This window comes from Glycine soja, chromosome 4 (genome assembly GCF_004193775.1).
Source record: "Glycine soja cultivar W05 chromosome 4, ASM419377v2, whole genome shotgun sequence".
Classification (NCBI taxonomy): domain Eukaryota; kingdom Viridiplantae; phylum Streptophyta; class Magnoliopsida; order Fabales; family Fabaceae; genus Glycine; species Glycine soja.
In genome coordinates, this window is record NC_041005.1 from 7,283,808 (window position 1) to 7,309,576 (window position 25,769).

Below are 25,769 nucleotides of genomic sequence, written 5' to 3' on the forward strand. Positions count from 1 at the left end.
TGGTATGATAAATTATTTAATTATATATTAAATACTCATTTTTTTGGTACAAATATTAAATGACCCTTACTTAATATCTCAAAACATTTACTAGCAAAACCTATAATAAATATTTTTTATTTTCGTTAACTGCATATTTCAAATATCATTATCAAATAAAATCAATTTTGTAAAAGAAAATACAAATCACTATTCTATTTTGGGAGAAAGCTAGATGGGATGTGTGGACTAGAATATAGAATATACATGAATGAAGAATGAGCCTTTGTTTCTCTTCCTTAAACTATTTTGGTTTTGGTTCTGTCCTGGCAGCAGTTAGAATAGCAGGGAAATATTGACTCTTCAACAAAACGCGGAGAATCTGCAAAGCTTCTTTTTCAAAACCTTCACTTACATCTTCCGCCAAGTCAATATGATGTGGCTCAATAGGCACAGGCACAACATTAATATTCTGCTACCACCTACAAAAGTAATTCCCATTATTATTATTATTCTTAATTTCTTATAGTATTTTTTAATATGGCACGGTGTGAAATGAAATATTCAAATGTGCATTCAAATGCTGGTTAGTACAACGAGACAACCAAGGACTACAAATATATTTCCTATATTTGATTATTACGCGTGCTACTAGTCCACCGTGTTCCCTAGCCACGTTGAAATCTGACTCCATTTTGATCACATATGTAACCAAACCAAAGCAAAAAAAAAAAAAAGAAGCATTTCTTACCTCTTAAGAGCTTATATATATAGGTAGATAGCAAAGTTGTTTCGGACACATACCAAACTCGCATTCTGTTTTCCGCTGCTTGTTTGTGCCTGCGTAGCTACAAAGTAAAAGAGGTGAAAATCATTGCTTGCTGTTGTTGTTGCATTCATTGTATGTATTAATGTAGCCACATGCATGATTCCATGAACATGTCTTTAATTCTCATTGTTAATTAATGAGTTGCATTAGCAGGGACTAGTACAAAAGTTGTTGGCAGTGACCATGTCGAGCACTTCGTTGAAGGAGATGAGGAACGGTGGTGAGGATTATAGCAATGGTCATGGTGGTGGTGTAAGGGACTTGTATGGAGAGGATTGTGCCACAGAGGACCAGCTTATCACCCCATGGACTTTCTCTGTGGCCAGGTATCACTACATGCCAAAAAAGACAATAAGAAACTTGTCTTTTTGTATTCATTTCCATGTTTGGATCTGTGTTTCATTTGTCTTTATGATCTTGTTCATGTGGGAGTTTTAAGTTTTGGCTATGCTAGACTTGTTTTCTGATCTTTTGTAACTTTTTTTTGGAGAAAAAAAAATCTTTTATTTCATGGCATTCTTGGGTTTTATGTGGTTTGGAGTACTGGGTTTGGTAGATCACCAGATAGTGGAGTTATTTGAAGCTAATATGCTTTAGAGGCTATTCTATTGACTTGTTATGATGCGATCTGCATAAGGAGTGGTTTGTGTGTTGTAATGATATGTTTGAATTACTTGCTTGGAGTTTGTGTGGTAATCAAGCATTTTTGTGTTACAGTGGATGCAGTTTGCTGAGAGATCCACGCTACAACAAAGGACTGGCCTTTACTGAGGGAGAGAGAGATGCCCATTACTTGCGTGGCCTTTTGCCTCCAGCTGTCTTCAATCAAGAACTTCAGGTTACTTACTGTCACATTCGATTACTTATTTAACATAAGGACAAAACTTGGACTCAAATTCTTAAGTGTTTTAGTATTGCTCTATAATTAGAATGAGATTTTCATCTTGATAATCTATGTAATAAGAAATTTATTATCAAGGTGAAACTCCTATTTTGATTAGAGAGCAACACCAAAACACTTGAAATTGCATTTAACTTTTATCCTTTATATAAATGATATGTTAGATGCAGTGCAGTCTGAGGATTTTTGGCTAAACTTCCTTGTTATTTTGGTTTTCAGGAAAAGAGGTTGATGCACAATCTTCGCCAGTATGAGGTTCCTCTACATAGGTACATGGCCATGATGGATCTTCAGGTACTTTCTCACTCACTTACAATTTTCCCTTGTAAAGTGCATATATCATGTAGCAAACTCTTTTGAGAAAATGAATTTTGCTACTACATATATGTGTACAATATGCTGGTGTAAAGATAATATAACCAAGAACTACTGCTATGGAGTTTCTCACTGTCTGTGACATTTCTCTATTGTTAGGAGAGGAATGAAAGGCTGTTTTACAAGCTTCTGATCGATAATGTTGAGGAACTGCTTCCTGTTGTTTACACTCCAACTGTTGGAGAAGCATGCCAGAAATACGGAAGTATTTTTAGGCGTCCTCAGGGTCTATATATCAGTTTGAAGGAGAAGTAAGCTTTTTTCATGGCATTGCTCTTTTTGTTTTTTCTCTTGGCTTTGAGAAAATACTAAGTATTTGAATTCTTCAGAGGCAAGATCCTTGAAGTACTGAAAAACTGGCCAGAAAAGAGTATTCAAGTTATTGTTGTGACTGATGGTGAGCGTATATTAGGACTTGGAGATCTTGGTTGCCAGGTAAAATATATTGTTAGTCTCTTAAATCTGCATTACACATAAAGACAATTATAGTAACATAATTTTTCTAAAATTTTGTTAGGGTATGGGAATTCCTGTTGGGAAACTTTCTCTCTATACGGCTTTAGGAGGTGTCCGCCCTTCATCTGTAAGAACTACTAAATGCTGTTTTCTCTATTCCTTTTCCCTTCCCTCCCTCATAGTTTATCAAATAATAAATTGCTATCTGGATCTTCTCTGATTTCAGTGCTTGCCAATAACCATTGATGTTGGCACAAACAATGAGAAGTTGCTGAATGATGAGTTTTACATTGGACTTAAACAAAAGCGGGCAGCTGGGCAGGTCTGATCATCCTTGGCCCTCACAGACATACAAATTAATGCACATTTTTTTAAGAAAATAATTTGAGTGTGATGTTTCTATTCCGTTAATGTGATAATTGTTTGTTGCGGTTCAGGAATATGCGGAGCTTCTAGAGGAGTTCATGCGCGCAGTTAAGCAGAATTATGGGGAGAAAGTTCTCGTACAGGTTATATATCAGATTCAACACCTACAGTGGCTTTGGCATGCTTGAAATTATTGTTTTCCTAAATTCCGTTATTCCTTTTCAGTTTGAGGATTTTGCCAATCATAATGCATTTGATCTGCTGGAAAAATACAGCTCATCTCATCTTGTTTTCAACGATGATATACAGGTAGCATGCTTTAAAGCTTTTTGACTTGTGCACAGTTCCTTATTTTTATTTCAGGTTACTGATTCTGCCCTTCTTTGGTTTAATGCAGGGTACAGCATCTGTGGTATTAGCAGGATTGCTTGCATCCCTGAAATTAGTTGGGGGGACCTTAGCTGACCATACCTTCTTATTCCTGGGTGCTGGAGAGGTACGAGTCTGAGGGAGACTGGTTTGCATTCGCCATTAAGTCTAGATGTGCTATTGCCTTAGTCTTTATTATGCTTTAGTATCTTCTCTGTAGGCCTATATTCTTTTTTCCTTTTAGTAATACATGATTTATGAGAATCATGAATATACATATGAAGTGAACTTATATCTGTTTTTTCATTGAGAGGAATTTTCTTAATTGTATATTTTGGTTGTTGAAGGCTGGAACTGGTATAGCTGAGCTGATAGCTCTTGAGATTTCAAAGCAGGTATAACTTGTTATTTGTATGCTTCTTTATTTGATAACATTCATTTTATGAAGTATCTAATTACTCTTTCGTTGACCAGACTAAAGCTCCAGTGGAAAAGACCCGCAAGAAGATATGGCTCGTGGACTCAAAGGTAAAAATGCCGCAGGTTATTGGAAAATAGGAAAGAGAATAATCTTCTTTACCTTTTACTGTTTCTTCTTCCCTAACCTCTTATAACAAACTTGTTCTGTTCCAGGGACTTATTGTTAGCTCTCGATTGGAATCACTTCAGCACTTCAAAAAGCCTTGGGCCCATGAGCATGAACCTGTTAAGACTCTTCTAGATGCCGTCAAGGTAAAGAAAGTGTCTCAGATTTTGTCTTAGTTTGTAAAATATTTAATATTTATTATCCTTGATTCTTGTACACAATATCTTACAATTCGCTCCATCAGGCAATCAAGCCAACCGTTTTGATTGGATCATCTGGAGCAGGGAAGACATTTACCAAGGAGGTGGTTGAAACCATGGCATCCCTGAATGAGGTTCTTTCTTGTTTTCTCTAATAATACTTTTGCTACCTCATGAAAATTGAGAAGATTCTGTCTCTAACATTTGTGATATTTCTTGGCATGTAGAAACCACTCATTCTTGCTCTCTCCAACCCAACTTCACAATCTGAGTGCACGGCTGAAGAAGCTTATACATGGAGCAAGGTAAATTTTCATTATATCATAATGCTTAGCACCAGAAACATCATATCGCGAGGTAAATGTTAAAGCAGATAAACAATCAAAACTCCTGTATTTGCAGGGTAAAGCAATCTTTGCTAGTGGAAGCCCATTTGATCCTGTTGAATATGAAGGAAAAGTTTTTGTTCCTGGACAGGTTAAATTTAATACTTGCTAAGTATTTTCTTATTCAGCAGACTCACATTCCCAAAGTATAGGCTGACTTTTTTTATATTGTTTTCCTACTATGCAATTCAGGCCAACAATGCTTACATATTTCCTGGTTTTGGCTTGGGTTTGATCATTTCTGGTGCAATCCGCGTGCGTGATGAGATGCTCTTGGCAGCCTGTGAGTACATGCAAACTAGAGAGATTAGATCATTCGAGCATGATAATAGATATTGCACGAAAGAATTGCTTGAATTGATATTAATGCTTGTTAGTAGTGAAGGAAGCACAAACTTGGGACTAAATTACGTGCGTGCAAAAATGTATAAGAAAAAAATGATGAAAAAATTGCATGTCCATTTGATAAAACCCCAACAAGACAACACATACTAGTGACTTCTAAGGGTAGCATATATGGATAGATTGACTGACCCTTTCATCTTTTGCAACAGCTGAAGCTTTGGCTGCACAAGTATCACAGGAGAACTATGATAAGGGGCTGATTTACCCTCCATTCTCAAACATCAGAAAGATATCAGCCCACATTGCTGCTAAAGTCGCAACTAAGGCATATGATCTAGGTGAGTTTTTTGAAAATGTGTTCATTTCAAGCAACACTGTTTTAGTCATTTTATTTTTTTACATACTTAATCCTGACTTCTATGTTTGGTGGACAGGTCTGGCTTCTCATCTGCCTCGACCTAAGGATCTTGTCAAATATGCAGAAAGTTGCATGTACAGCCCAGGCTACCGTAGCTACCGTTGAGTTTTTTGAACATTATGAGGTCTACACCCTACAGTGATACACAAAGAGCTTCTTCTTAGGAACAGATTTATTTTATTGCATGTTAGCTTTGTGGTATAAGGCATTGCCATATAAACTTTGAAAAGTTGCTATTCTTTCAAGGTTTTTATTTGTATTTAGGAGGAATATTATTATTACTATTCCAATTCCAATTTATTCCGAACGAAATGATTTTTGTAGTAGCATGAGCTTGTCATTGAGGGCCCTTTGCACCGAATATCTCATAACTGCAGTAGGAAGAAAACAGATTTATAATAAAATATGATGAAAAAAAAAGCAAAAGATAATTTCTAATGGTTCATTGTCCCTTTCCCTCTCTGTGAATATATATATATATATATATATATATATATATATATATATATATATATATATATATAAAGTTAATATAATATATTCTTAAAAAATATGTAATCTGTTGATCTAAATAAAGAGTTTGAATTTTGAAGTTTCAGGTTCCAAAATTCAAATGTTGTAAATAAAAATACAGATCCAATTAGAACATATTGATAGTAGAACATATTGATAGTGTAAATTTTACACAATCATCCAATAATAAATGATTATGTATAGTATAACTATTAACTTCTGTAATAATCACTTAAAACATCCAATGTAAAACTTGGCTTTTTACCAAACATGGATAATAATCAGTTAAAATAATGTAAAGGTAATTTTTAATTAATAGTGTAAAAATATTTGTAATAGCAGTAGTTTAGGCAGACCAAAAAAATATAAAAAATATAATAGTTTAGTTAATTCGTACATTTACATTATTCCCCCAAACCAATTTTAGCTAGCGGTGTAGGCAGACCAGACCAGACCAAAAAACTCTTAACAAGGCATCTAGCTCTTTTAAACGAAATAGGCAGCTTCTTCATCGAACTGTGAAAACAACACCGCTACAAGAGTTCGCAAAAATTCGCATCTAAAAATATCTTCAGGTGTGACTTTATTTCTTCCAAGCTGTTGCAACATATTTTACTAATATAAGTATACCAACATGCGAAGTGCTACAAGAAAGTTGCATTATATACATAACCATGCAGTGTTACTTGAACATGGCTTTCACTAAGCTTTGGATAGATGACTGCATACATATCAAACTAAAGGTTTTGGCGTATTTCCTCTGCAAGTTGACAGCTCCGAATCCCCCAGAAATAGCTGGGTTTCAGTTGTTTGTTCCTGGCTGTAAAAAGCCATCCCATTTGTGTTTTACATGTTGCACAAGTTGCGATTGTCCATGCATACCTGCCAAAAGTAGCACATTGGCACATAAGCTTCTCAGATCTCTGTTCTCATTAAACAACCAAATACAAGTCAGACATTATGTAGCATTCACAGCACAAATCTCACGAAAAAGATGAGTTGTACTGTAGGTCCACATTATAGGGCACTAGCTCATCCTTCCATTTTTATTGCTGGGGTATAACATACACGTTAAACAATACTTGGCTCAGGAACCAAAACATCACTTTAAGGGTGGAAAGCCATTGAGACAAGGGTCGGCAAAAAAGTTGCCAAGACAATTATTTCTGAATGGTTTATAATAGAACTTTCCATAGAGCACAAGGAAAATACAAGAAAAAGAAGGCTAATGGAGACTTTTTCACTCTCTCTCCATATCAGCAAAGACACTCTTTTAAGCTCAATGGCTGACATGTTTGCTAAATCTATACAAATGTGCTTTATTTACCGATTGAGAAGTACATGGGTAGAAGGGTCTAGAGTCTCAGCAATAAAACACTGTCTAGACCAAAAACTATAAAAAAATAAGAAAAATTTACACGGATAAATCAAAAGCATATCAATTATAACTATAAATTTATATTTATGATAATATAAATCAAAAGGGCATCTGGTTAAGTAAATACAAGCCAAGTGAAAAACCTCAACATAATGAAACAAAAGGTTGATTAAATATCTCCACGCATATATATACTCAGTTCATTATAAAAGGCATTAAAATAGACAAGGACAAGATATTTTTTATTATTCTATTACTCTAGCAATTATCTAAACTACAAAACAACTTTTCTAGTAAGAAAAATTAATTAAAGAGAAATATAGAATAGGTATCTTCCCAAAAGCGCAGCAAACAAATTGTAGAAAGGATTTACTGATTGTTGTGTTGTACCCACAGACATGCTTTCTATAATAATCAAACCAAATCAAATAAGGAAACAATTGAGGTTGCAAAAGAATCAATGAAATCACTAATTTGTAGTGATGGAATGTTTTCATCTTTCCTTACATACTTTCATCTTTCTATATAATAAATGCACACATCTAACACAAACAAGTGAAATTAAAAAGTTAACTGAAAAGAACCAGAGCTCTCCAATTCCTCTGTATATATCTAACAAAAGCCCCCTTCAAAACAACCGCGTGCACAAGTAACAAAATGGACTGCATGCCCAAAAAGAGTGCATAACTGACAGCACTTTCACCTATTTTCTTCTCTCAAAACCCAGATAACAGGTAGAGAATGTCTCTGAAAAATACCTCGAAAATCTTAATGCCATAATGATTTTCAAATCCTCCTAGCTATTATCCTACTGCAATAATTCTTGCTAAGAAGAATGCCCATGTTGTGGCTGAGAGGACAAGTCCAATGCCACAATGGAAAATAGAATCCAGCCAAACCACATTCAAATGGCAGCAAACTAAGTGAGAAGAAATGTAAATGTACATGGGTCATCAGTCATCACCATCACATGAAGCATCATACAAATTCATAGCATACAATAATTTGATCTTTGACATACCTTATTCATCTAAACTCTAAAGAAAAATAAATAACTTGTTATGTTCAATTGTTCATAACATCACAGAATTTGGAAATGGACTGACACTTACCCAGGAAACCAACTGTAATCTGTTGCTGCTGATCCAACGAGAGCTAAACCATTTGCCTTGTAAAGAGTCATTATCTCATGCACATAACCACCTGGATTCACATATGCACTAAGAGGACCCTCACTTGACATCACCAACATATCACTTCTTTTTGCAATTATAGTCTGCAAATTTTAAGATGTTAAAAAAAGAGAAGAACATTACTTTCTGCATATGATGAAAGTTGAAACAGAATTGTACATCCCAAATTGTCTCTATATTTATTCACAAGCAATATGAAGGGCAAAACTGTGGAGCTTTGGTTAGACAATGATTACCTCGCAGCTTTTACACCGGATAAGATCAATGCTCTCTAGTAATTCAATTTCCCTGCGCAGCCTATATGCAATGCCATCAATATCCAAAAGCTCCTGCCTTGTAGACTCAGACACAGGTATTTTACTGGCTATGTGAAATGATAAAATATCAGGCTTCTTAATGAGACTATCCATGTCAGGCATCCCAACTATTCGCTTCCACATATCTACAGATTATCAACACAACCTTCAATCATTATTCTAAGAATAGCATATTTATTTCACAATAAATAGCAAAAATTCAGAGACTAATAATTTTTCATTAAAAAAAAGTAAATGAAGACTTGTATCATCTAAATTTCAGTCAATTACAAATATAATAATAATAAATAAAGACTTAAATATGTTTTTGGTCCTTATAAGTTAGCATTTTTTCATTTTTGATCCCTGTAAGTTCATTTATCTAATTTTAGTTCCTGTAAGTTAGTGCTTTTGCAATTTTGATCCTTGTAAGATATTTTGCTCATTTTTAGTCCCTGTAAGTTTGCATTTTTCCAATTTTGATCCTTGTAAGCGCAAACTTATGGGGACTATAATGGAAAAAATTGGAATCTTAAAGGGACTAAAATTGAAAAGGCACAAACTTATAAGAACTAAAAATGAACAAAAAAACTTACAGTAACCAAAATTGGAAAAATGCCAACTTACAGAGACTAAAATTAGAAAAATGAACTTACAGGGACCAAAAATGAAAAGGCGCTAACTTATAGGGACCAAAAACATATTTAAACCATAAATAAATGGACAAAAGCATAGATCAATATAGTATTGTACATTGCAAAACCATTTCTGAACATTCTAGAAATATACATAACTTGCTCATGAATTTTCCGTTGAAGTCCTTTTTTGAATTTTAAAATCAATACTAACAGACCAGCAAGTAGAAAAGCTAAACAAAATTTTTATTTAGCCAATAATAGTTATGCCATAACAATGAATGGGGAAATATGAAAGAAATATCTAATCAAGAGTCAGAAGAAGCAAAGCAAAGCTACCTGCAGCCCTTTGTGCAAGCGAATAAGAGTCAAACATCTGATACGCCCAGTGGGGCCAGAATGCTTTGGAAATCTTATAAGACGGGTAGGCACAGATATTTTTACATCTACTAAGCTCTTCTTTTGATGACTGCTTTCCAGAAGTGGAACATTTCCCAGTTCTTGAATCCAAATTGGATCTAATTTCCTGATCTGAGTTATGCATAAATTTAACATCATTATCATTTGCTGATTCATCCATAGTATCATGCACATAACTGGAGCCAACAACTGATAGATGGATTTTCCTTTCCATCAGTGAGAGCTCACTCTCAAAACTCTCTTCTGAATTTGGTTCTGAATCATTTTCCTCATTTTTTGACCTTTGCATGTTAACATGGGAATACTTTGGAGACAAATTATGTGAGACACCTTGGCTACAGGGCATATTACTCAATGGTGCTGATTTGCCAAAAGCATCCCTTGGAATTCTGAGTGGCAGATCTTCCTCAATAACTTGAATCTCTCCATAAGGCTAAAAAGCGGCACCAGAACCAAACAAAGAACAAGGGATTCATCAGCCTTTAGTTACATAGCTATGCCCAAGTAGATAAAAATAACAAGCAGGTAAGAAAATATTTTTTTGCTAACCACTCCTTCCACATCAGTCCAGGACCGTCTTAGGCGAAATCGTTGTTGTCCACGGGTAACCACATTCAGAGAACCATCCCCCAGGCGCCCAAATTGTCGAATCTGTAGATATGAGTTTAGAAAGTAATATTAACCAACATACATATTGACAGTGATGTCTAACTGTAGTAAGAACTAAGAAGACTATAACTTGTAACTAGAGATGGTCTCTTTTTCCTCCTTTAAGAGATATGGGATTGATGACTGCCACATTGAAAAATCAGGTTTTGTATTGATGAACAGGATGTTATGTAAGTAATTCAGTTCTGCTTCTCCCAACATCCATAGTTGCATCAGAATGGTTTTTGCACAAATACACATGAAGAGTGATATATACCCATGCGGCTGTGCCAACATTAAATTTATGAAGCAAAGTGATTTGCTTCTGCTTTATCATGTCTCTTAAGGACACATTCGCAGGCACCAGGAAGGTGCTATTCATAAATTTCGTATATTAAAAAGATGGAATGTGTTTTATATTTAAAAGGTAACTGCAGGCACAGATATGTATCAATGTAAATTATTCATCATGTATAAATAGTACATCGGTTGAGATGTAATACCTCTGCAGTTGTCCCAATGCTAGCTGATTTCGTCCTCCGAGTTGCAGTATCCCTGTGAATTCGAATCTGAAAGGCGAATGCATGTCCACACCGCATTCATGTTGTATAGAAAAATTAAAACAGAATTCCAAGCATGAATAAACCACAAAGAGTTAACCTACCACACCAATGGTACAAGGAATATCATCTTGAGTTAAAGCTCTCTCAACAGCAGCCACCAAATGAGGTTCAATAACTCTAAGGGGAAGAGTAGCCCCAGGAAAAAGTACAACTCCTGAATATTGCAAAGAGTAGTTAAACTCATAAGTTAAAAATAATAAATTGAACCTAAGAAGGATAAGAAGGCAAGCCATATGAGAAAACAACACTTCGCCACCTTCTAAGACAGGAAGAAATAACTTATACACCACTTTTCAAGAACATATTCCACATAAGTTTCATACAATAAAGGGAAAATATGAAATTGCCAAAAACACCATGAGACAGTGCAGATGGATGAAAAGGCTCAGTGAAGCTCAAATCCCATCCAGTCCAGACGCATAAGCAACCCTTAAAAAGCAAAAACTAGAATGAAACATATTCTAAAAATGAAAATTCTGTTTCTCAAAGAGAGTAGAACGCAAATATGGTCCTGAAAATACAATGCCTATTTGTCTACCCGTTTTCCATCCTGTAGGAGCACGAGTTTCCCAAAATTGTTCACTATTACTTCATTGTTTGTCTCATCCACGAACAAAGCGCCGTCCAAGAAAGCAGAAGCTATAATACATTTTGGATATCATAGAACTATCCAAAATCACATTGAAATACCACTACCAGCTAACAAGCTAACATGATTCTAGGTCAATGTTCGCATGTTTGGTAAGTACAGTTGCTTTTGTGCTTAATAAAAAAGATTATATCAAGATTTAGTACTAACTTACATAAATCACTTCACTTCAAAATTAAAATGATTGAAAATCAATTTTACAAGCATTCACCCAAACACACATTTAAATACCTCCGAGACAAAAGAGGGGAAGGTTCAATATGGCGCCACCGTCCAAGAACGCAGTCCTGTGGCGCGTGTCTTCGACATCTGCGAGCAAACAACGAAGCAATAGCAATGCGTCGTTGAAGGAAAAGGCGTCACGTACATAAAATAACATAACATAGGAATATTACAATAGAAAACGCGATTGCGTACCACCGAGATAGGTATGCAAAGGCGCGATATAGGTATCGAAATTGAATTCGGCAGATGAGGGAGGAGGAAGAGAAGCATCCAAATGGTATTGCGAAAGGAAAAGCGCATACTCCTCGTCGGGATCGCCGTCGATGTCTTCTTCGTCGGAGTGGTCGACTTCTTCGACTACGAGGTCCTCGAGATCGAGCTGGCGAATGACCTGGATTTGCAATCTCTCCCTCTCCAGAAGCCTCTCTCTCTCCTCGTCATCCATTTTCCACTGCTACTGCTATGCTAGGGTTTAGTCTGCTATTGGATATTTGTAGAGGAAGAAGAAGGGGAAAGGGAAGATTGTGCCCCAGGTTGGCACTGTATCGCATCAGAAGGGTACTACTAATAGTAGTTTATATTCCTCTCTCTATCGTTGCACTTGCTCACTTCAACTTACACTCTGTTTGGTTGCAAGTCCTCAAAATTAGACGCGCGTCATGCTCTCACGCAATATTAACCAGCCTTTACGTTTTTTTGGGCATTTGACACACCCTTGGTGGTTTGGTCCGACAAGACTGCTTTCACCATTTGGCTCGTTCTGCCGGGTTGCTTCTATCCATTTGCAACTATACTTTTATTAGTATGACTTTAAAGGTAAATACTATAAAACTCAATAAATTTATAATACAAGATTATTTTTAATTTAGTTCTCGAAAATATAAAAAATATATCTAAACGTTAATTTAATGGTTGTTAATATGACCATCTCCAATTATTAATATAGAGATAAATTTATCATATAATATTTTATTGGATTTTCGTTTCTTTACCTAAAAATAGGAATAAGATAAATACTTATTTTTAATCTTTAATTCGCTGATAAATACATTCCTAAAATATGAAAATACAAAATTTAGCACCATTAATAAAATAATCAATATTTAAAGAAGTAAAATATGTGATATATTTATCTTTTATTTATAATAGATTGTGACTAATTATTATAATTTGGAAAAATATGTAATGATTAATACATAATTACAATGTTTATTTTAGATAATTTATATTGTGATAGACGATAATCAATAATTTAATATTATCGTTATTATTATGTTTGCTTTAAGTTATGTTTGTTAATATATTTTTTTAAGTGATTATTATAATATTATATTTGTAATATAAAAATGACAAAAGTTTATCCTAAAATTATATTTTATCTTTAGATAAAACAAAACTTTGGGTCTAATAAATTAGTCAACATTTTTATAGTTAGGTTCAATAAAAAATGACTGATATTTTTGTCCAATAATAATAACTTATTAACATTTTAGTCTAATTAAATGTATTAATATTTAGATAAAAAGAATTACGGATATTTTTCTCTAATAAAAAAAATATTAAAATTTTTATTCAACAAAAAATAGATGACATATTTATCTCTAAAAATAATATCTTACTAACATTTTTTGGTTTGATTAGTCATTAATTTTTACAAAATAGAATAGGAATTTGGGTTTAGCATTTTGATTCTTGGAATGACAGCCGTTGATGTTGTTTTAGTTCACACACAACGAAGATACAAAGCTGCACCCGCCTTAAACCACGAGCGCGTAGTTGACACTTGACAGATAAAGCTAAAAGGTAAGGAACGGCGTTGTTGAGCAGAGGAAGATGAGCGTTTCACATTTCGCGGTTCTATCGTCGTGTTGTCGTCCACGCTTCGCCCCTTCTTTGTACTCCACTTTCTCTCTCCTTGTTTTTGTTCTTCACATTTAGGTTTTAATTAATTACAAGTTGAATCCAGCAGGTCGCGTGCTTCAGCCCTCCGTTCTCGCATCCGGTGTTGTACTACTCTCACTTCTACTTCTTCAGAGACTCCCACTCCTACCTCCGTGAAGTAATACTAATCATCGCATTTCTTAATTTTCGCGTAAATTAAGTAGTAGCATTTGATGTCGCTTAATTCAGCTTCTTCTTCTCCCCAGGAAACGAGTAGTGTCGGGAGTTCAGCCCACGGGTTCAATTCACCTCGGAAACTATTTTGGCGCCATCAAGAATTGGGTTGCCCTTCAGGTTTATTATTCACTTGTGCTTCTTTCTTTTTCTTCCATACATTTTATGTTTGCATTTAAATTGGGATTTTGAACCAGTGTGGTGTTTTGGATTGCACAACTAATTTAATTGGCATTGGGTGCGGCATAATGTGAATTGGAAAAATGAGTGTAGTTTGCTTATATACTTGAGTTAATTGGATTCAACATACGAAATACTTGATTGTCTTGGTGCACGAATTTGCTTGATTTTTTAAGACACGATATTTTCGTTTTGCAGAATGTGTATGATACACTTTTCTTCATTGTGGACCTGCACGCGGTATGTCTGTGTTCCTTCTACTACCTAGATTCATGATGTGCCCAATTATGCTTCTTTTTTTTCTTTTTCTTTTTCTTTTGAGCTACAGGTCTGAGTTCATATGACTATTTTTTTTTTTTTTTGTATATGTTATCATGTGAAAAAGAAAGGATCTTCAAATTCATGATTTTCCTTTTATTTGTTCTGCTTTTGATCTGTAGTGAGTTTACTATTAGGCTCAAGTGTGGACTTTAGTTTATTGTACCATTTACTATTTCTGCGACCAATTCACAAATAGTTCAATTCATTTGAGGCTTCTTATCAATGAGGCTGAACAGCTCTGTCCAAGAAAATTCGCACATTTACTTAAAACCAAGGATAAAGATCCAAATTTTTAGGATATTTTAACTTGACCTTTCAGATAGTTTAGGTGTTCATTTTTATTTAGAGTTGAGATTTCAACTGGAATCCTCACAAATTATCCTTTTTGATAGTATAAGGACTGGCCAGATTTTCTAGGTCAAAGATGTACAGGCTATGAAGCATGGACATTGGAAATCACATGGACACAGACAATATAACACTTTTCTGTTTTCTTGATGTTGAATGATACTGTCCCATTTTTCATCCCTTCAGATTTTATCTTACAGATCACATTACCATATGACACCCAACAGTTATCTAAGGCTACAAGGTCAACTGCTGCTATTTACCTAGCATGTGGAGTGGATCCTTCAAAGGTTCTTTGCAAATTTTGCTCCAAACCTTTTTGGGAAAATAGTATTTGTGGTGGAAATGTCAAGATCACCGTGGATAAATGACATTTGTTTTGTGCATACAGGCTTCAGTATTTGTACAGTCTCATGTTCGGGCACATGTAGAATTGATGTGGCTGCTAAGTTCCACAACACCAATTGGTTGGCTGAACAAAATGATACAGTTTAAAGAGAAATCTCGCAAGGCGGTGCGTTCATTGCTGTATGAATTCCTAATTTCTATTTTATAAAATTATTTATTATTTTTCTGGTTTTATGGATATAATTTGATTTCTTAAGTTTTATTTTATTATTTCTTAATTTCATAATTCCTATCTGTACGTTTCCTTCTTGACAGTGGTCTTCTCGAAGTAAGATAGTTTAATTTGATTCTTTAATTAAACAAACATTGAGAATAGGATTCAAACGGAAGATTTACTTTGGACTGACTTTATCTTTTTATATTTTGAATTCAAACAGTGATCACTGAATTGAATTCTAAGTTGGTTGAATTCTTTAATTTTAGGAACAATTGGAAAATAAAAAGGATCTCTTTCTCTCTCACATTTCAAGTTGCGGATGACAGCAGTTATTCATGAATAAATACACAAAAATGGAAAGAAGAATTTGTTTAGAATGTCAAGAACTTTAGTGCACAACACACCATTTTTGAGCTTTGGTTGTGCTTCAATTCTCAGTAATACAAACTATTACCCATTTGGTTACTGCTCTTTAAATAATGGAAGGTAGAAGCTTTGGTTCAGATATTTAGGCCTTGATAATCAGTAAAGCCTATTGTAAATTAATATGTTAATAACATTTAAGTTCAATGTTATAAAAAATTGAGATTTTACGTAAGATTGGGATTCGGGAGGTAAAAGGTAGTGACTAAAAATGCAAAATTACACTTTAGTTTTTCATAAGCATAACATCCATTACAACTCATAAGTATATAATTATTCACATAAGTTTTTCATAACATATCACAAGTCACAACTAAAACAAAAGAAAATAGTCCAAGTGTGCAATTATAGAATCTAGAATTCTTGATATTTAGACTAGCACCAAATCGCTAATTTTTTCCAGATAAAAAACAAAGGCAGAAATAGGCCAAAGTGCAAGGGTGAAACTGGAGAGAACAAAAGTTACAGAGCAATGGGTATATTGGGATCTTTGAGGAAGAAAAGAGAGTCAAAAGAGATAGCAGAGACCTGTGTCTGTTTTGGGATGGGGTTTGTACATGATTATATTAGGTTTAGAAAGCTGATTTTTTTCCATTATGGGTTGAGAAACCCAAACTGGTATCCACTTTCTGGTGGAATTGTGTAAGTTGCTCTGAGCTCACGATTCCACACTCAAACTTGATGATTTCACCACGATTCCACCAGAGTATGATTCTGCTTGCATTTTTGGATTGCAAGGCCTTAGGAAAATTTTAAAATCCTTTGATTCCATGGTTTAACATGCAGTTTTAACAACACTGTATATGCTATTAATGTCTGTCCCTTCCTGTTGGATTGTACTATGTAGCTTGTCTTTGGCCAATGTAGGTTTGCTAAATCAGGCCCATGTTTTTCTTCAGTGCTCCTCATGCTGGCTTGTATGTTTTCATTTATCCAAATAATAGATTCTTTTGGAATTGGATCTGTAGGGAGATGAAGAAGTTGGGGTTGCCCTTTTGACTTATCCTGTTCTGATGGCTTCTGATATACTTCTATATCAGGTGATTTTTGACACACTACCTTGTGAAAATTTTATAAGTCCTTGTATGTAGTAGTGAAAGTAAAAAAAACCTAATGAATAAGCTAATGTTACTTAATATGATTGTGGCTTTACTTGATTAGTTTTGCAACCTCAATTTTTTTGGAAAAATTTATTTGAAATGCATTCTGATGTTATAATAAATTTACCTTGAATAAAAACGATTCTTATAAATTGCAGCATGCTTCTGCAGTCTGATTTTGTCCCCGTTGGTGAAGATCAAAAGCAGCATTTGGAGTTGACCCGTGACTTGGCTGAACGGGTTAATAATTTATATGGAGGAAGAAAGTGGAAGAAATTAGGCGGGTGAGTAATTGTTTGTAAACTGGACGTAAAAACCATCCATAAGATGTGGTTGGAATATTTAGCTTCTTTTATAGATTTTTCATTGGGCTTGACACTTTTTTCTTTTATTTTGTACATTTATGACAGCCGAGGCGGTACCATATTTAAGGCAAGTTATATTTCATCCCATTAAAAAGAGATAACAAATCATAATGCAATGGAAATGCATTTTTTCTTACAGCGCTTTCTGGGATGTAGGTTCCAGAGCCCCTTATACCTCCAGCCGGAGCCCGGATAATGTCCTTAACTGATGGCCTGTCCAAGGTTCTCTATTTTTTCCTGTTTATATGTACATACATTACACACAAACACAACACTTCTGTATCTGATTCTTTAGTAAATACTATCTGTGATAGCAACACTACAATGCAAGCATCACCAGAAGCAAGGCCCAAAAGGAAAATAACTGCCCCTGCTTACCTCAAGGATTTCGTTAACTAATTGTGGCTGAGCTGGCACCTTTTGTCGGGTCCACCGTGACCTTGTCTGCCATTTCCTTGTTGCTTTTCCATTTCGTTAGGATTTGGTAGCACAGAATTACAAATTCTGTTATTCCAAATATCAGTATAAATGTAGGCATGTTGTAATAAGGCAGAGGAATGAGAAATTACCTATTACAGTTCTTCTTCCTCTTAATTTCTTCTGGAGGTACTGGCCCTCGAAGCCAGAAATTATTCTTAAGTGTTAACAATCTGCCTGTTATTTTGCTCTATAAATCATCAACTCTTGAAAATTCAGCTGGTATGTTAGTGTTTTACCATCAAAGAATGCAGAATGTTAGATGATAGAAATTAAAGGAGGTTATCTGCAATCAGTGGCATTTTTTAGGAACTGGACTGAAGAACAGTATTTATTGGTTTGAACTTATAAATTTATTTTTACATTTATTATGGATTCAATTTTGTAGATGTCAAAGTCTGCACCTTCTGATCAATCCAGAATCAATATTCTTGATCCTAAAGATGTAAGTAAAAAGAATTCATTTTTTGTAGGCCTTACTGCATAGTGCATATGTATGGTTGTTTTCTGAACTGTTTACATGCAATCTATGATTCTATGTGGGAATTTCATGTGGATGATGTTAGAGGCAGCAATTGTATGTGCATCATTTGAAGAAATTACAAAGTCTAACAACATAATTTGCATTGTGCATCATTTGAAGAAATTTGAACTGCTAGTCTGCATAACAAGATGTTGTTACTCCCTTTTTTTTTTTTTTGTCCTTTTAGTAGAACTTTTTTGTTCTTATTTATCTGTTCATTTAAAAGTTCAAAATAACATTAATTACTATCCTATCTATTGTGCCTTTGTTTTCACCTAATTTTTAAATATTTTACGTATTTATCATATATGAGAGAATAAATGGAGGTAGTGTTAGAGAAATAAATGATAGAGGAATTAATTAATTACAGAGATAGCAATAGAAAAGATTAAGCATAATAGGAAAAATTAATTTTAATATGAACGTGGTCACTTGTAAGACAGATAAAAAGAAATGGAGATAGTGACATATTTTTAGCACACTAGCATATGTTGGGATTTGGGAAGAATCGAGAGGTTTATCATACTTGAAGTTACACTTACAGACATGACTTCCATTTTATATGATTACACATTTAATTTGTGAGGATGAACCTTGGCGTGATAATGAAGTTGTTGCTTTGTGACCTAGAGGACATGCATTCAAATCCTGTAACTTGTGGGGGAAAAGTCTGTATCTATCCTCCTCATATCCCACTGGATGTGAATACTACTGTAGTCCCTAATTCTTTGACAATTATTACTCTAATTTTACAATTTCCTCTCATTTTTGTTTTATAAATAAATAAATAAATTGGGAAAAGATAACCATATATACTAGAGGACTGAAAATGTGATCCACTAGTCTGCTCTACTACGTGTGGTTAATTTGCAATGCTTTTGTGATCGTTTTCCTTTGCTTGCTCTTGCTGAGTTTGCTTATTTTGTTTTGTAGCTTATAGCAAACAAGATCAAACGATGCAAAACTGATTCATTTCCAGGGTTAGTATTTGTGATATTACTGTATGATTGATGATCTTAGTCCTCAGAGGTTTAGTCTATAAATGCTTCCATTTTTCATAATTTTCTTGTTTTCTATAAATCTTTCTTTTTGGTGTTTGGTAAGTTCTCAAATTACTTGTGCACTTTATGACAAATCTTACAGTTTGGAATTTGACAACTCTGAGAGGCCTGAATGTAACAATCTTCTTTCCATATACCAGCTTATTTCAGGAAAGACAAAAGAGGTCAGAAATGCTATATTATATGTGTGTGTGTGTGTATTGCAATTATGATTCTACTTGATACCCATTTTTATATGCAGGAAGTTGTGCAGGAATGCCAAAACATGAATTGGGGCGCTTTCAAACCTCTTTTAACAGATGCCTTGATTGATCATTTGCATCCCATTCAGGTTTCACCCACTAAATGTTACCTTCTGTAAGATTTTATGACTCAGCAATAATGACTGTCTAGTCTGTATAGATTTACATTTTCCTCCTTGTTTACTGCTGGAATCCATCTTATATCCTAGGCTTCTAAATAGATATTTTTGTTTGTCTCTTATAAAGGTTGGTCCTTGATATTTTTTTCTTAGTGAGCATGGGATCTTCATTATCACTCTATTTTCTTCCCAACTTTGGCAGGTTCGCTACGAGGAAATCATGTCCGATTCAGGTTATTTAGATGGAGTTTTGGCACAAGGTGCTAGAAATGCAGCAGATATAGCAGATTCTACACTTAATAATGTTTACCAAGCAATGGGATTTTTGAAGAGACTGATAATTGATGCCAAATAAATTAAGATTGGCGAGACCGCAACTTAAATGCTAACTTTTGGATGATTCATGATCGGCCTCAAAATTTTGGAGTAATCTTATGGACATTTATACTTGACTACTGGAAATGGAAAGATTATTTGATGCAAAGCCTAAAGGTCTCATTAGTTCTTGATGCAATGGGCTATCTCCTTCATATTTCTCCGAGTATGGTTGTTTGCCTTCATTTTTTATTTTATTTTTCAATCTCTTTCATTTTTTACTTGTATTTTAAAATGAATTCAGTATATTGATAAATTGTTCCGCCATTGTATTCGATGGAGACACATGACCTAGTCATCTTAATTCTGTCCCCACCACGTTCTCTTGATGATGACACAACCCATTGTTTTAGCTCATCAATTGGAACTTCATTGGTAATTCTTCATTTCGCTAATAATCTGGAATAACTTAATGTGTGCCTGTTTCCCCCCTAAAGCAAATGCCAGTAAGAAAAGTAATATTCTTAATAAAAACAATGATATGAGAAAGCTAACAGCATCATTATCTTGTAACTTTTGTTAACCATATCCCATTTTGAAGGTGTAACATTTGATAGAAGGTTTAATGACGCCATGGTGGCATTCTTATCAACATCGAATACTTACTGCAAGGCAGAATTAATTCCTCCAATCAGTTATACATAGCAGGTGCATTCCTCATCCAGGAGATTTTGGTTTGTTTGTTTGATATACAGCAAGGAGTCTTTTGACGCACCACAGAATTAGTTAGATGAATAGATGTGAATGTGATAGGGGCATAGGGCATCTGCAGCAACCATTAGAGAGAAATGGCATTGCAAAATGTATGCTTGCTTTCGTTCTCTTTTCTTTATGGGCACCAAAAGAATAAATGATGTGTCTCATATCAGAAACAGTGCTGACTTGGTGTAGGTAGGGGTGAACTGGAAAAAGACACACCAGGGTCCACCATTGGTTTATTTCAGTTGTTATGTGGGGATGGGTATATCTTGCCTATAAAGATCAGCAAGTATGCGACTCTTGTATACGAAATAGATAAATTTTGGTGTGCAATTAGACTCATACTAATTCATAGCTTATTTTCAAAACTGAAATTAATAGACCATCTTTTGGATTTACAATGACAGATATTTATTGTATCTGAACTACTCATCTTGTTTCCCTATCTGACTAGATCTATTCTGGGAATAGAACAGAGCAAGAACCTTTAGGGAAAAAGCAGCAAAGTGAAAATGAAAATGTTGTTGTACGTTCGATATATGAGATTACAATAAAGAAACGAAACTATACTTTCTTTTTAACAGCAAAATGAATTATATATTGAGTGATTTTGTTTTGGCAACAAAAAATTTTCAACACTCATTTAACAATTCTCTTTTCTCTTTTATCTTTTTTTCTTATCACATTACATAATCAATTACTTATCTTTTCTCTCTTCCTTTCTATCTCAAGTTCTAAACAACTCAAGGTTGTCTAAGAAATATTTTTCTTATATATTAATCAAGTGAATTGGAACTACCACAAGGAGTGCTAGGCACCATCCATAGCATTACATGATTGTTAACTCACTTTGTTGGTAGTAAAATCTAACCTGCCGATGAGTTTCCCAACTTAGGCTTCCTACATATACAGTTTACAAAACCAAATTGAATCACGCCTGATTTTCTTTATCGATAAATATTAATCTGTTAATTTTATTAGAAATATCAATTGGATGAATTTAAAAATGCGATCTCTCCCTTTTTCCTTCATCCTTCATCAACTATTAAATTAACCTTATATCTCCGAACCACCCCTGGAACTAATTACCTCCACATATAAGCATCACCACCCTCACTATAGCAACAACACGAGAATATAGTTTCAGCGGCATCTACCTTAGTTTACAAACCAAAGTGTTATTGTCATCAATATTCTATAATTAATAGACAGATAAGATGCAGTGGGCGCCTTCTTCATCCTTTCTTTTGTATATTCTTGCTTAACTTTTATTTTTTTATCAAATGAAAGGATGAATTAAAATATCTCATTTTATATTCTGGACCTATATCCCCTTTTTTGCTCTTAACACTTTCATATTATTCTACTTTACTGATTTTTACAATCATATGGAATTGTTGTGATACATTATTTTCGTCTTAATATGTCACTAAAAATAAGTGATTATAATACTTATATAATGAATAATCGCTCGATAATCACAATCTTTGTAATGAGCTACTGACAAGAACCAAATTCAAAGTATAAACGGATTGTTAGTTCAGGAAATATATATTTGATTTTTCTTAAACGAAATCTTGACTTTGAAATTTATAATATAAATGACTTCTCTCTCTCTCAACACACTCAAATACTTATTTGGATAATAATAAAGGAAAATGGAAAATGGGGAACTCTCCCTCCCGATCACCACATAACGATTGTCCCTAAATAATAAAAGAATGAAAATGATTTGATCGCTGAAATTAACCAAACTACCAAAGTAACTTCATGTAAATCTTTAAGTAGTTGTTGATTGCGTTGCCCCCTCCGACTTTGATTTTAACTACGTAACTCAGAAAAAGAAAAACTGTTAATACAAAATTTAAATAGATTTTTGTTGTTGTTTATGTCTATTGATAATTAACATTTTTGAAGATACATTGCCTTGGAACTCAATATTTCTTCCACTAAGATAACTATAATATTATAATAGATAATAATAACTAATAATGGTAATAAAAGCCTTAGGAGTATAAAAAATATTTAATATGCTTTTTATCTAATAACTAAGAAGATTATTAGAATATTATTAACTATAAAATTTAAAAGTACATTATTTTAATACACTATTAATACAAAAAAAAAAACTCTTACATTTAATGATATGTGTTAGTATATTATTTAATCAAACATAATTAAAACCATTAAATTAAATAATATGTCAACAAAAGATTGAATTAATGGTTTTACATTTACTGTGCATCACTTGTCAAAATTCTTTTTTACAGTGCATCAAAATTGAAATATGATATTTCATTGTGTAGAAATAAAATAAAATAAAAATAACATTGTTATTAAACATAATAAAAGACATTGAATAATATGTAAACATAAGATTGAATTAATTATTTTGTATTTACAGTACATCAAAATTGAAATATGTCATTTCATCGTATATCAAAATTGGGTTTAAATTTCAATAGAAATTTGTGTTCAAAATATTGGTCTAATGATAATATGACTAAAAAATATCATTTGTTTTTTCTTTTTGATGGAAAAAAATATGATTTGTTAACTGATAAAAGTATTAAGCATTAGGATTGAATTTATTGGTATAGTTATTGTAAATTTACATTATGTTTATCATAATACCATTTAATGTGTTCATAATATATTGTTTGGAGGAAATCTGATACCTCCGAGCATGGTGGACAACCGAGGCGATCAAGCGATCTCCGGCGAGGATGAGACTTGTAAATACTAACACAAACACTCAAATATGTATGAGATGAGTAATAAAACATATATGTTTATGCCAAAACTATACAATTAAAATAATGAAATGATCAAATATAATAGCACAAACATATATGTTTATGCCAAAACTATACAATTAAAATAATGAAATGATCAAATATACTAGCACAAACACTCAAATACTAGCACAAACATTTATGTTTATGCCAATAAATGTGTGAGATGAGTAATAAAACTTAAATATGTACCTGTAGACATAAAAATGTCTTATACAGAGGTACTGTGGTAGAATGGCGAGAAAAGCAATTTTTTTTATCAGCCAGCCAGAAAAGCAATTTGGTAGTTACTGTGAGCCAGTCACTAATGAACATTCACACATAATTTGAGTATTTTAAATTTTTTTCATGATATTATTTATTTTATGAAAGTTTATAATATTTATCTTTTATAAAAATATTATAAATTTTTTGGAAATTTTTTGGATCACTGCATGATAGGTCCAAAAAAATCCAAAATAATATTAAATTATATGTATACCAGCAAAACTAACATAATTTACTACACTGTGCTAATATATATATATATATATATATATATATATACACATTTTTTTGTGTCATAATATATATATATATATATATATATATATATATATATAATATTTATATTAATAGTTTAAGTTTTGCTAGCTAAAGATTATAATAAGAGAAATTATATTAGTTCAATGCCAAAGCAACAGTATATATGGAATATTTGTATATTATATAACTACACATATTTTTCTTAATATGAGATTAATCTTTAGCTTTTTAGTGAATAATATTCTCTGATTTTTTTTTCTCCTTCCAATCATCACATTAGATGTAGTGTACTGATACTATATATCTCATCCCAATGTTATAAATATTACTTGCCACATCCTCCTAGTTAGCCATCAGAACAAGTGAACAAACCCATACCCTTATTACTTGACCCTTCTTTTTCTTTGTTGGCACTTTGATTTTGATTTTGTCTAAAACTTTGACCCCTCTCAAGAAAAGGAGACATGGACAAGACTAAGTTGAGACAACAGGCCGTCTTCATACGAAGTTCACTCTTTGATGAGGTCTTTAATTTGCACTTTTTTTTTTGTTTACATTTATTCTTTCTATTTATCTTTTTCTTCTTTATTTTATTAAATTTGGATTATGCGAAAACTTTTTTATTGGCAAATCCCGCTGCTATTTTTTTTAGTGAAATACTGTCGTTTCACTCTTTATTATTGAAGTGATAAAAAAACACAAAATTTTGAGTCTCATACCTTAACTAAATAAATATATTTGTAATTTTTAATATATTTAAACTGATAAGTATGTGTTAGAATGAATGTGTTATCGTCACTTGTTTTTTTTATTGACTGAGAGCTAGAGCGAATTTGATAGCACTATTTTTAATTTAATCTTCTCACTATTTTAATTGCATATTTTTAGCATATTTGTTAGTTTGGCATCCAATATTTGAAAGAAACACAGATGTGGCAGTAAAATGATGAAGTACTTATATGTATACTAGAGTGATACGTTAGCATTTTCATTATATTAGTATATGTCTAGTTAATTAACAGACGAACTAAAATTGAACAATTAAAAGAATGACCGATAAAATTTGCCAAGAAAATGAGAAAATCAAATTCAATAAGTGAGTGATGATCATAGAGAGAAAAAAATACAATTAAATCTTTTTTTTTTCATTTGGCTTAGTTATATTTTAAATTCTTAATTTTGCAAATTTTGTCCCTTCTTTTTGGAATTTGGTCTCTCAATATTTTAATTGTACAATTTTAATTCAGCTTAACATTCATTCGATATTCAATTGAAATGCAGACATGACAATGCAGTAGAATGTCATGTTAATGTGCTGACATAATAGTGCAGTAGAGTATTATGTTGATATTTCTATTAAATATTATGTTAAGTTAATAAATAGACCAAAACTATGCAATTAAAATAATGAAATGATCAAATTCATAAAAAAAACAATTAATAATAATTAAATAAATAATAAAATGACCAAAAATACAATTAAATGTTTTTCATCTAAACTCTATATTGTCTAATTTAAGAATGCAATAAATCTACCTGTATTAACTTTTTTTTAACCATCATAATTATGATTTTTGAATTTCTAACCCCAAAGTATACTGTCCACAAGTTTCAATCTTTTTTTTCAAGTTGATTATAATATTAATTTTCAAACTGAGATGAGATACATTCTAAGTTTCTCATCTCATTCTAAAGATGTATTTAATCTTTTACCTTAGATTTGATTGTAATAGCAAATTCGAATTA

The 25,769-nt window shown here is 33.0% G+C and overlaps 3 protein-coding genes across 9 annotated transcripts; 2 read left to right on the top strand and 1 right to left on the bottom strand.

The window, feature by feature from the left end:
* Positions 1-362: 362 nt before the first annotated feature.
* Positions 363-5,549, top strand: LOC114409139 (NADP-dependent malic enzyme). Of its 4 annotated transcripts, none has more exons than XM_028372470.1 (20): positions 363-469; positions 962-1,134; positions 1,526-1,646; positions 1,929-2,003; positions 2,184-2,335; positions 2,414-2,519; positions 2,602-2,667; positions 2,767-2,862; positions 2,978-3,049; positions 3,132-3,215; positions 3,304-3,402; positions 3,623-3,670; positions 3,750-3,803; positions 3,909-4,007; positions 4,106-4,195; positions 4,289-4,366; positions 4,464-4,538; positions 4,640-4,730; positions 5,002-5,130; positions 5,227-5,536. In XM_028372470.1, exons 1-20 carry the CDS (start codon positions 413-415, stop codon positions 5,313-5,315), a joined length of 1,854 nt encoding a protein of 617 aa, XP_028228271.1. In that variant the 5' UTR covers positions 363-412; the 3' UTR covers positions 5,316-5,536. The 4 variants fall into 4 exon arrangements, with proteins under 4 accessions (XP_028228271.1, XP_028228270.1, XP_028228273.1 ...); XM_028372469.1 differs by having other exon boundaries at positions 378-469; positions 959-1,134; XM_028372472.1 differs by lacking the exon at positions 363-469 and adding an exon at positions 686-843 and having other exon boundaries at positions 5,227-5,549.
* A 538-nt stretch (positions 5,550-6,087) lies between these two features.
* LOC114409140 (protein cereblon) lies at positions 6,088-12,477 on the bottom strand. Its single transcript, XM_028372474.1, has 9 exons — positions 11,983-12,477; positions 11,797-11,874; positions 10,958-11,070; positions 10,797-10,862; positions 10,195-10,296; positions 9,565-10,078; positions 8,531-8,736; positions 8,214-8,377; positions 6,088-6,605 (listed from the first exon to the last, which is right to left on the bottom strand). Exons 1-9 carry the CDS (start codon positions 12,233-12,235, stop codon positions 6,461-6,463), a joined length of 1,641 nt encoding a protein of 546 aa, XP_028228275.1. The 5' UTR covers positions 12,236-12,477; the 3' UTR covers positions 6,088-6,460.
* Positions 12,478-13,533: 1,056 nt separating this feature from the next.
* Positions 13,534-20,399, top strand: LOC114409141 (tryptophan--tRNA ligase, chloroplastic/mitochondrial-like). Of its 4 annotated transcripts, none has more exons than XM_028372476.1 (15): positions 13,534-13,685; positions 13,760-13,849; positions 13,938-14,025; positions 14,284-14,325; positions 14,955-15,044; positions 15,146-15,268; positions 16,711-16,782; positions 17,014-17,126; positions 17,253-17,274; positions 17,364-17,429; positions 18,073-18,129; positions 19,141-19,187; positions 19,351-19,432; positions 19,510-19,599; positions 19,832-20,399. In XM_028372476.1, the coding sequence occupies exons 1-15, from the start codon at positions 13,624-13,626 to the stop codon at positions 19,982-19,984; spliced, it is 1,197 nt and encodes a 398-aa protein (XP_028228277.1). In that variant the 5' UTR covers positions 13,534-13,623; the 3' UTR covers positions 19,985-20,399. The 4 variants fall into 4 exon arrangements, with proteins under 4 accessions (XP_028228277.1, XP_028228279.1, XP_028228278.1 ...); XM_028372478.1 differs by having other exon boundaries at positions 13,550-13,685; positions 13,757-13,849; positions 19,510-19,625; XM_028372477.1 differs by having other exon boundaries at positions 13,550-13,685; positions 13,757-13,849; positions 14,982-15,044.
* Positions 20,400-25,769: the final 5,370 nt, after the last annotated feature.

Bases quoted from the DNA above. Each gene is read 5' to 3' on its own strand.
- LOC114409139 (XM_028372469.1), top strand. From the start codon at position 413: ATGATGTGGCTCAATAGGCACAGGCACAACATTAATATTCTGCTACCA. The intron at 2,668-2,766 runs GTAAGAACTACT...CTCTGATTTCAG, and splicing joins GAGGTGTCCGCCCTTCATCT to TGCTTGCCAATAACCATTGA. The intron at 3,403-3,622 runs GTACGAGTCTGA...TGGTTGTTGAAG, and splicing joins TATTCCTGGGTGCTGGAGAG to GCTGGAACTGGTATAGCTGA.
- LOC114409141 (XM_028372475.1), top strand. From the start codon at position 13,624: ATGAGCGTTTCACATTTCGCGGTTCTATCGTCGTGTTGTCGTCCACGC. The intron at 14,326-14,954 runs GTATGTCTGTGT...TTTATCTTACAG, and splicing joins TCATTGTGGACCTGCACGCG to ATCACATTACCATATGACAC. The intron at 18,130-19,140 runs GTAAGTAAAAAG...TTTGTTTTGTAG, and splicing joins ATATTCTTGATCCTAAAGAT to CTTATAGCAAACAAGATCAA.
- LOC114409140 (XM_028372474.1), bottom strand. From the start codon at position 12,235: ATGGATGACGAGGAGAGAGAGAGGCTTCTGGAGAGGGAGAGATTGCAA. The intron at 11,875-11,982 runs GTACGCAATCGC...GTTTGCTCGCAG, and splicing joins TTTGCATACCTATCTCGGTG to ATGTCGAAGACACGCGCCAC. The intron at 8,737-9,564 runs GTAGCTTTGCTT...GATAATCTGTAG, and splicing joins GCTTGCACAAAGGGCTGCAG to ATATGTGGAAGCGAATAGTT.